At 41.8% G+C, this 11,410-nt stretch overlaps 1 protein-coding gene across 1 annotated transcript; it reads right to left on the bottom strand.

Annotated features, from left to right (window-relative positions):
- Positions 1–808: 808 nt before the first annotated feature.
- LOC135483661 (sodium-dependent noradrenaline transporter-like) lies at positions 809–10,244 on the bottom strand. The gene is made up of 13 exons (XM_064764660.1): positions 9,691–10,244; positions 8,647–8,778; positions 7,755–7,995; positions 7,321–7,459; positions 5,979–6,119; positions 5,415–5,518; positions 4,874–4,998; positions 4,465–4,577; positions 3,733–3,882; positions 3,271–3,370; positions 2,767–2,867; positions 2,395–2,574; positions 809–2,156 (listed from the first exon to the last, which is right to left on the bottom strand). Exons 1-13 carry the CDS (start codon positions 9,830–9,832, stop codon positions 1,980–1,982), a joined length of 1,845 nt encoding a protein of 614 aa, XP_064620730.1. The 5' UTR covers positions 9,833–10,244; the 3' UTR covers positions 809–1,979.
- Between the last annotated feature and the right edge of the window lie 1,166 nt (positions 10,245–11,410).

Raw genomic sequence — 11,410 nt, 5'->3', positions numbered from 1 at the left:
ATTATCCGATCTGCCAGAAAAAAACAGATCTGTTGTTGGTATGGTGTCTGCTTCTGTTGATGGGCATGTCGGTGAATGATTCAAAACGCGAGGACAGTCCGTCACGTGAGGACAAAGGGACAACCACTCTTGTTGTGGGAGGAACGTGAAGACAAACTTACCACAAAGGAACAGTAAGCCTTTTTACCGGTGCGGACACCTTTTGCCATATTGCGCAACTATCCGACACAGCCAGCGACGTTGTGGGTCATGACAGCTTTTGATTCGCGGGAAAACTGTCTGAAACTAGAGGACAAAGTGACAGCAAGTCTTGTAGTTGGTTGTGACAGCTATTGGGTTATCTAAGAGGTACGGAGGACAACCAGTCTGGTTGTGGGTGCTGATACCTATGAAACTCACCTATGATAGCATTCGATTTGTCGAGGAAACTCATCCGCAGAACAAGTAGGGTACATCGGGCCTTGTTGTTGTGGGAGGTGACAGCTATTGGTTTGTCTGGAAAGTATCCGAAACGTGAGCCCAAAGAAACAGCCAGTCGTGTTGTGAGTGACAGCTCGTTCTTTGTCGGGGAAATATACGAAACGCTATGACAAACAAGGGCTCTCAACGAGCTGGTTTCCATGAGTGCTAGTGTGCTAATCTGATGCATCTGATGTAGATCTTACTGGCGCGCAGTTCGGGGGACAGCTAATAGGGTGAAAATCGGGGATCGTACCTGACCGAAATTCCAGGCCACATGATTCTCATCATAGCGTAACACACAGCTTCCTATCCGTCCAGAAACAACAAATGCAAGACTACCTGCACGTTTAAAATGTACAAATTATTATATTTCATTTCAATCTACAGCTTATTGTAGTATGGCAACATTGTGTATTTATAGATTGTGCACATGTATATATATGAGTAGCAAAGTAGAATTACGTGTCTAGCAAATAAGTATAACATCGTAGAGATGGGTATATAACAAATATGGTAAACAGATCTCATAAAAATTCTGAGTGAATCCCCTCATAGTGAGGTTGCGGAAAATAAGATCTAACAACCTTGCTGGCCAAGGTAATTTCTGATGACATTGAACTTGCTGGCATCTTGTGTCCCTAAAACAGTTATCGTAATAAGTGCCAACCGGCATGTTCTTTTTTATCCTCTCAACAAAATATTATATGCATATAAGATACAAAATAAGAGATGGCACCAAGGGTTGACAAGTACAGTACAAAATTCGAAGGTTGTAGAAAAATACCATGAGGCAGAATAATATCAGACATCTCCCTGGGGGATTAACGAAACGACATCACTTCCGGTAAGTTATGGTGGTCACAGCCAAAAGACACTGGCCACCAGTAGATGGATCTGAATTAGCGACTACATTTACTATTACATGTATTACAATGCTTTCATTGTACAATTTCCACACCATGTCTTTGCTTTTGCTTCAGCATTACCAAAACATACCCCCCCCTTCAACACCAAAGTTGTTTTGTTATCCCTCAACATATTTTTGTTTGTAATGTAAATGATTGTCCAACATCTAACAAATTATGGTAGACGATAGTTCACTTTCGATTCGGCAACAACCTCTTTCCAGACCATTTGGATTCGCAGTGACTGAGAAAGCGATGGATGCTGTTTTTCACCAACCTGACAGTTGACCTCACCTGGGTTGAGTTCAGAAGCTGGTCACGTACTATTTTTATCACCAGCTAATATAATTGTTTGTCTTGGTCACATTCCTGGCTATGGTGTTGCCCCGCCAAGCTTTCCGAGATCCCATGATAAACAATTTTAGGACAACAGATCAGGTATCAGGTATCAGTCGGACCTAAATGGCTCAAGTTGAGCAAGGCAAATGCGAAACCAAGTGGTCTGTTTCATAGATTTTAATGCAGGTGGCGCTTAGCACGAGTTGGCCAATGGGTAGACCGGCCTGGACCCAGCTCATTTCGTCAGCCTCGGCGGACTACTTCAAGGGAAGCTCAGGTTCTGCTCTCCATTATGACAGGATATCCTATGAGCTTGTCGTTCGGGGAGTCGCCTGCTGAGGTTGGTTCTGAGTCAGATGGTAAGGAGGCCAGGTAGTGTTCTTTGCGCCTGGTCCATTCCTCCGAGGAACCGAATACTCTCTCTCGCCAGGAAGACGATCCGGAATGGTTCTGAAAGAAAATGAGTTGGTTATTATCAACAAGCAGGTTCAGGGCACGACTATCGTCAACTACATCTGCATCAACATGTATTGAGTGTCAGAAATAGTTGATAAAGTCCAACAGCTACACGAGAAAGCTCAGTCAAGGCAAAGTTTGCGGAAGGACGAATCAACATTCTGCTGATGCTTCGTGAAATTAGCGACTATTTGATAACGCGGAAGAAAAAGCTGACATCACAGTAACCTACCTTGTTACAAGCCGTGACCCGTAGAATATGAATAAAGGCAAAGAGTGCTACCATCAAGAGAGACAGAACAGTCACCGACCAGCCAATCGCTTCTGCCCACCACGGGTACTGGTACATACCAGTGTAGTCAGAGTAATACAACCCTGCCTTGTGGAATATGCACCGGGCAATGATAACGAACTAAAAAGATATTTTGAAAATGTTATTCATGTTTCATCCAAAATTCTTTTATCAACAATGATTTATATTTGATTGTCTATTCGTTGTTCTCGCACCGCACACGGACGAATTCCTTCGGCAAATATCTCAATATTTTGATTGCCAAGAAGAGGAAAAGACCTCAACACAAAATAAATTGATGATAGAACTTACTGTAAGGAAAAGTGGCGCCAGGACCAGCAAGTTCCCAAGGATTGCGTAGTTAGGTTTATGGCCGAGCATCGTCTGAACATCGAAGGCGTAAGTAGCAACTCCTGGAAAACGCATTAACAGCCGCATCAATACAGAGTGTGTTATCAATAAAATCTTAACAGCTACATAATCGGCGATACAGATACCTTTTATTTTTAGACACGACTTAAATTTAAAACTACAGTGCAGATATAGTCACTAAACAGTTACGCGTACTTGTATTGGCTAAGAAAATCTGACAATTGCCAGTTAAAAAAAGCTTCCGAGTCGGTGATACGATACAAAATCATCATGAACTAAATATGATGTTTTGGAAATTTGATGAACATGTTTACGTTGATTAAATTACCAAAACTAAGCTGATGTCATTAATTATGGGGGAGTTACATGGAAAGTTTTGCCTATTTAAGTTATCATGCAGGATCAACCCAGGTCGCAATGATGGGCGGGTGTAGATTGACCTACCGTAAACCCATGTTATGGCAATACAAGCAAAAAGACAGAGGAAGAGTGGAGTCCACGTGGCGGCAAAATTATCCAACAACGTCAAAACATAGCCACCGGCCTGAAAAAGATTAAAGGAACTCCATGAAGATGACGTCATGATAAAGCTTGCCAAAGATGTAATTATATTAGTTGATGCGATTTATCGTGGACGGAAGATTGAAAATTCCTGGGCATTTGATCGCATTGACGCGTCAATAAAAGAAGTTTATCGTGTACCTGGCCATCTATACATATACATGTACATGTTGTTAGATATGGCTATTTGCAAGAATGAATAGTGGCTGACTTTCTGGGGGGAAGTTGTAACTGCAGCATGAAAAACAGGTTCCCTCCAGCAGACGCCTCTCACTAGACTACCGTCCGTGTGTGTAGGGCGAAAAAGGCAGCCGAGGAATCGACTGGCGACAGAGTTTAACTTACTGAAGTAACATATGGCACTCCAAGAGCAAAGAATATTGCACAGATAAGAAAAGCGAACATAGACTTAAACACCATCCGCCGAGGATTGCTCAGATGCCTCGGGAACCACTCATCGGTAAGGGCCGTCACTATTGCTTCTGTAGCTAGCATCTGGAATAACAGAAGAAAAATGTATCAGTTGACCCGAGGCTTGTTTCAAATTGCAGCCAGATTTTACGAAGTTGAGGAAGTAACGTACATACTTTGAGTGCGTGATGTGACGTTTAGGCCTCACATGTACACCGAGGTCACACACGAGTTATTGGCACTAGCTTTTTTTAGCGGTCGCCATCCGCATCACGAACTGCTTCTATATGTAATGTTAGCTTGGTATTTTATGAACACGTAAACGTTTTTCTTCTTGGCTCTACGAAGACTTGCCCTAACGACTACGGCTGCAAACAGGATCGCCTACTTTCAATCTACTTAAGCAGAATCTTATCAATAACCTTCGTACTCTTGTGATTTTGGTGACGCGATCACTCTAAATATGTTGCTATCCATGCTCGATATAAACTTTAAAGTTTGTACGGCATACCTCTTGCAATAAGGCCGGTTTTGTAGTAACATGGCAAATTATATCAGTGGAGGTTGTTGCAGCAGTGTTTAATTTAATGTTAATGGATATCCTATATTCTATTGATGACCCTCATACTGATAAACTGCACGCCAGATCGTATCATGCAGACTCACCTGGGACCCAAAGGCCATCATGAATATCATGAGAAAGAAGACACAAAGCCACACCCTAGCCCCAGACAAGGTGCTTAGGATACTCGGCATGGCGATGAATACAAGGGAAGTCCCTAGAAAGACAATGATGAATAAGTTGGAAAGGAATTTTTTTTTCCTCCCAGGTCGTCGCGGTTCGCCGACACTAGTACTTAGCGAAGATGAAGATTACATCGACGTACAGCGAGATTGCCAGAGCCTACAACCCCCGCAAGAACGGTCGTGCACTAACCCACCGTCTACAGTAGTGCTGACCTAGGCAGCATGGCATTGACTGGGCTTGCACCCCTCGTCCAAAGATCTGAGTGAGATAGTTTCTGCCGATGAAAAGGGCCAATTGTAGCTTTTAGTTGGCATGTAAGTGACTTACCCGAGGTCATTTCATCACTCATCGATCGACCTTCAATGTGACCGGCGTGACCCAAAAAGCCAGCGATCATCAGCACACACAGGAGAGAGAAAATAACTGTCAGCGCAGTCACGATGGCCGAATCCCTAAAATTAAGATAACGGGTATACATATAGGATATTTTATTCTATATCTGGTACGTACGTCAAATACAGTAATTTGTAACCGCTTAATTGGTTTTGTGTTTCCACTTATACCCTTCCTAGTGACTTAAACTAACTACCGGTTCCGGTCGCCCATGAAGTCGGAGTAAACAGATACGATTGATAGCAAATATTCCAAGAATTGAATTACATGTAGTAAAAACAGAAAATATAGCAAGTGTCAAAAAGCAAACTGCTTTGGCAATGACACAAGGAAGAATGTGTCAAAATGCATCTGAAAATGCATCAAAATGGCGGGCATGACCAATCTGCTCCGTTTCAGCCCAGCGGTAACAATCTATTACCACAAAGCATTTTGGACCGATTCGTTGGAGAAGAAAATGAGCTGAACCACGTACCGATAAAAGTTGTAATTTCGTTTGTTATAACTCCCCAGCATAGTATAAACACCGTACATAAGACCATACTCGTATATCACAGTTGCATAAGCATCTTTATTTCGCTGAAAATAACAGAAATCAAAAAGAAATATGTTAAAGGTGCTCTATCGACATATCGGGAGTCGGCGTACCCACAATGTATTTTTGTTTGGCAGGTGGTTCTATTTATATTTTGGGTACACGATCCATATATCTCGTCCCTTAAGTAAACACTACTCTTCTTTCATATGAGTTTTTAAGTAAACTTTTCATGAAACATCACGAATATACTGTCGAGTACACTCAGAAGTAAAGGATGTTCAGGTGTTGAAAACGCTTTTACGATGCACCCCATGAAAGTTTTTTGGCAAAACGAAAAACCTTGCTAAAAAAAACCTCTAATGGGGGCACAATTGTGTTCGCCAAATAATCCATTAAGGTTTTTAAAAAGCTGTATTATTTCTAAGAGTGTAGAGAAGTAATGCTCTTCGAAGTGGTTGAATGGACTCAATATCATTCATCGATATTTTCCCCATGGCTTACCGAAATGGCTTCCATGGGGTTAAAATCGAAGTCCGGATGAAACATGTATCTGAGACCAGTCACAGATCCTGGTAATGTTGCTCCCCTAACTGCCAAAACAATGACGAATATACTTGGTAGGCTGGTAGTCATATATGCAACCTAGAAAAACAACGAGGAGATAATTACACGAAATAGCTAGAAACAATCAAATCATTAGGTCACTGCCTAATACTGATGATTAGACATTTATTGCATTGCAAATTACAACTCAAGCCTAGTTATGAACGGTCAACAGTACATGTATACCAGACTAGTACATGTATACTTCGGGAAACCATGAGGTAAATTCCGTAATAAAATGGGCTGACTAACAGGTCAAATGATATAGTCGTGTACGCTGAAACAATAAGTAAATTATTACTTACATGTACCTTTTCAGGATTTTTCAGCCAGTACAAATTTATGCTCATCAAAAATCAAAAACCCCTAAGATTTTTTAGATTGCGAAAAACATCAATGGGTTTTTCATTTCCGCGAAATATACCTCTCTACGGGTGTTTATTTGTGTCGGCTTGTCAAAACCCTTTATTTCTAAGAGTGACACATGGACGCTGCTGGCTTGTGTAGTGGGTACATTTTTTATGTGCCTCAATATCAAAAGCAATGCATTTTCTCGTCCGGAGGTTTATAATTGATTCATTAGTGAAAAATGCCAGTCAATACCATCACATTCCCGTTCAGTCATAAAATAATCCACAACAATGTCGGGGTCTTCAAATGATGTTGCATCGATACAGTTACTCATTTAAATCGATCCTACGCAATGATAACTACCACAATTTATATCGCCTATCGCACGCGAGCTTTAAATCTATTTGTCGGTATTCAACAACGAAATACTTGTTATCATTCCCAAATAAAACCCACTCAATACCCCTAAAAACCTTAGTCTAGAACTAAGAATGCGAGGCCAGATGGTTTTAGATGTTCACTTTTCCGCACGCTCATATTTTTGGTACGGTCGTACGAACATGTCTGAAAGTGATGAAAAAAGTCCAAAAGAAAAGCAGAGGGCAGTCAAAAGGTTACTGTATAGTAACCATCAAGCATAGCTCATGTAGTAGTGACTGACATTGAGTGTGAAGAACACCAACACCAACACTACTGCCATGGCTATCACTTTTCACTGGATCCTGCCAGTGTTGCCCAGACCTGACCTGATGATAATCATCGTCCTGAGGTTGCCCATGTAATGGCGACCACCATTAAGTGCGAAGAACTTGAACACCCGCACGACTGCTACAAGGCTATCAACCCCTCCCCTCCCCCCCCCCCCTCCGACCTTTGACAAACATCTCACCTTGCCCATGGAGTAGTGACCAACAATAAGTGTAAAGAACACGAACACCCACACCACTGCCAAGGCTATCAAGTGGTCCAACTGGATCCTGCCAGTGTCCTCGAGCCCTGTTACACGATGAAACTCCAGGAAGTTTCGACTACAAAATAGAGAAATGCAAACATAATTGAGGTAATGATCCTGATTGTTTAATCAAGCCAGTGGTTAAGTAATATCATCATTTGTTTCAACAAGTTCAGTTATTTATGATCGCTTTACTTCATCCCCATCAAATCTCACAAACAGACAGTAATTTAATAATACATTGTGTCAGACTACAAGAGGCAGTCTGGTCTGTTTTATAGATATTTCTAACTTCCATAGGCCTATAATGTCATAACCGAAAGCACTGTCAAAAATGGGTCGGCCTTTGCATCCGTGCTCAAGGCATTTACCTGAAGTATTCATCGGCAGGGTTGACTGCATTGTCGGGCCAAACAGGGTCGGCGGACCAGTTGCCGTCAGGGCGATATTCAATTTTCACGCAGTTATTTGTGTTCCAGGCGTTCAAGCAAGTACTCCAAGGAAAATCGGCCGTCGGGGTGACACAGGTTGTGACAAGGTAGTGCAAGGACCATGCCGCGTAGATATTCACTTGGGAAAGGAAGAGCATCACAATCACGGCGTAACCGATACCTTGAACAAGAAACAGAAGCGATTTAAGTACATGTACATAGCCTTCAGGTTGTGACCAAAGCGTGAAAGAAAGAAGGGGTCAAGATGAATAGATTGTTACTCTGAGCGCAAGGCATTCCCTCCAATTCATCGTTTCGCCCAAAACCTCGGCTGCCGCCTCATTTTTGGCTTTACATTGTAGTTCCATCCTCGTGGTGTTTGGTCATGGTGTTTGGTAAGACTAAGACACTGACCAATCTAACTCTAGTGAGGTATATCTACCTCCAGAGAGGTTCCTTGCTTAGTACTTGTATAAGGCCAATGTCATGGCCATGTTACCTGTGGCCAGATCTCGACTATCGTAGATCAAGATGAAGCCAGTGCATCTGTTTACCAGCTCCTTATCGAACACCGGGCCTCGCACTCCATGTTTACCCGCACACGAGAGAAAGCCTGCGCAAACATGCCAGGGAACGGCAAAATATTGTTTTTCTGTACTCATTGGGCAGGCTTGGATTTTGTTGATTTCGTTGAGATAGTTTCAGCAAGATTGTTGAATGTATAACAGTAGCTAAGAGAACTTCTTCTGAAGCGTATATAGAGGCGAAGTTGCCATCAGCAGTCATACACCACTGCTACAACCTATCGAATGGCTTATCATCCTTTGCTTACCTTTGAATAAGGGGCAGCATTCCCATATCGTCACGACGCCAGATGATGCGAACTGGCCCATGCTCAGCTCCATGAACATCATGGGGTATCCGACGACGAATATGGCACATGCATAAGGGATCAAGAACACAACTGAAAAGAATGAGTATCAAATTATATTGTAATGACCCCGTTGCACCCTAGTTTTTCTATACACGTATTTGGGACGTTTGTCGACATTCAGCTGCAGCGTTCTTTATATCAAACATTGTTTTCGATATCAACTATGTATCTATATACAGATTGTCTCTAAAATGTGAAATGTAATCAGCATAGCCTAACCTTTCCATAATGAGATCAATAGTATGGCAATCAAAGAGCAAATTAGTCCTCATTAGGTGCCGGGCCACTTTATAAAAACGGCTTGTTTGCCAATAGTATAGGCCTATGCCTTTCAGCCTAGCTGATTTTTAATTTTCTTTTTGACAGTAGTCAGGAAGACGGTGCCGCGTTTGCCAACTTCTGTCAGTTCGCTACTGCACTATTGTCACATGAGAGACAGCCTCCAAAAAGCAAAGCGGTTTTATGTAACACCAAATTTTCAACTCGATGCAACCTGACCATGATCCCGGTGGGCCTTATTTGGGAGTTCCTTTAACATTATAATCCAACTCCGCCTACCCCAACAAAATTACTGAAATTCTACTGCAGATACATAGTCATAGGGGCCAGGTGGCGCCCTAAATGGCGGCGGGTGTCCGCGGCTTTACGGGCAATGAGAGAAGGCCATATTACCGGTAGATGTGTAGGCCTGACGGTGTCCATCTTTCTACAGTGCAAGACTCGTGGCAAGACTTGAGATCATAAACCTGAAAGTCACAAGGCAATTCAACTCGGCCGGAATTTGTTTTCCACTCTTGATGCTTTGAACCGACCTGGCTTCTCACCCTATAGAGAAGGACGATTAGGATGACGAAATGGACTGCATCGAAGTCTAGGCATTTTGCGTTTGTACCCAATTGAATTCTATCAAAAATAAATCGTTGCAAAAGCAACCATTCTTACCTCCTCCATGACTTGCGATGATGTTAGGTAACCTCCAAATATGTCCTACAGAAAACGTCCAGCTGAGACAACAAAATATGAAATCGGTCCGGGGCATCCAACTACCCCTGATACCCCTCGGTTGTTCATGATCAGTTTCCATGGTGCTGAAGCCATGCACTCGCGGAGGCTACTGCATAAAATGTAACCACAGAGGCCTACACACAATACCGGTACAGCGTATTGACAACGCGAGTGCCCAACAGAATGAACCAATATAGTAAATTAGTAGCCTAGTTTCCGTGTAAATTAGACTCGAGTAGATTATTGTCGTGCTGAATCGCCCGCCTGCCATACATATGACCTCGAACCAACGACCTCCTCACCTCGGGAAACTGATGACAGCATACTCCTACACGCCCTGCCAGAAGGAAAAGATTCCCCAGAACGTTCAAATACGAGACACATTCGACTCGATAGCACCGAAACAATATTTTGCTTCCCCAGTCGCTGATGACCAACTTCGATATGCTTTTCCTATAGGAGAGCCATTAGAATGCTAATAAGCTCCAACAACAGTACATTTTCTTCCTCCCAGCAACAGTCTTGAATTAATTGGTAAAGTGTGTCCTGAGCAGTAAACATGGGAAAAGGTAGGTAAGATGCGGTACAAGCAAACATCCTCCTCACTGCGTACAACATTCATCTATCAACATGATGTTACCTTCTCTGCATCTAGTTAAATTTTAGAGTAATCTTCAAGAATCATACCTGCATGGTGATGATAGTATTGATGAAATTAGAAATCACCAATGGCCTAATAAAGAACAAAACGCTTTTGTTTATCACCGACGGCCTTTCTTTTACAACAGATTAGCACTGAAAATGTCCAAATATCAGTTAATTCATACATGTATAAAACAAAACGTTGGAATCCTGAGTTAGCTCTCGGGATTCGAATCGGCCTTCGGCAATCGTAGAGAAAAACGGGACAAGGGCGCAGTCCAAATACTTACTGAATATAAATTTCAACATTGCTGTAGTGTAGACAGATACCGGTATGTAAAATACGGTATACAGTAAAAAAGGTACAGGAAAAAAAGGTACAGGAAAAAAAGGTACAGGAAAAAAGGTACGGAAATAAAAGTACTGGAAATAGAGGTACCGGGAAAAAAGGTACCGGAAAAAAAGTACACAAAATGGCAAAAATAGGTAAAAAAGGTACACAATTTTTTTTTAGAATATTATTCTCTTCATCTGGTTCAGCCAACTGTTAACAGTGACTTCGAATTAAGAATCAAAGAAGCATTATTTATCAAGAGCAACAGATCACACATCTGACCACACGATCCTATTATTATGTTTGTTTGTAAACTGGCAGTATATTGTGCAAAAATTTAATACTGGAAGGAAGTTCGTCAAAACTCAGCAAAAATTTAATCAAAATATGTAGAAAATACGGTTTTTGCAAATACGACGTTGATTTAGGAACTACTCGAATTTGATTATTACGTGGATGTAGACTCTGACGAGTTTAGGACAGCAAGACAAATAAGGGAGTTGATAGAAATGAGGGAATCTGGGGGAAATATTATAACAAATGACGAACTTGGACAAATTTTAGAATTTCTGCGCACATAACTGATTAAGCAAATACGCCATCTGGCGGACGATAAGAATAATGTAATAATTTTAAAGGTTGAAAAGAAATGTATGTAGGACTATTAAAGTCTGTCATCAC

This window comes from Lineus longissimus, chromosome 2 (assembly GCF_910592395.1).
Source record: "Lineus longissimus chromosome 2, tnLinLong1.2, whole genome shotgun sequence".
In the NCBI taxonomy this organism is placed as follows: Eukaryota; Metazoa; Nemertea; class Pilidiophora; order Heteronemertea; family Lineidae; genus Lineus; species Lineus longissimus.
Note: the sequence above shows the minus strand (reverse complement) of the source record. Positions and strands in the feature narration are given on the sequence as shown.

Excerpts from the sequence above, each read along its gene's own strand:
- LOC135483661 (XM_064764660.1), bottom strand. The coding sequence starts at position 9,832 with ATGGAAACTGATCATGAACAACCGAGGGGTATCAGGGGTAGTTGGATG. Across the intron at positions 8,779-9,690 it reads CATCGCAAGTCATGGAGGAG|TTGTGTTCTTGATCCCTTAT; the intron begins GTAAGAATGGTT and ends CATTCTTTTCAG. Across the intron at positions 2,575-2,766 it reads TGGCGCCACTTTTCCTTACA|TTCGTTATCATTGCCCGGTG; the intron begins GTAAGTTCTATC and ends ATATCTTTTTAG.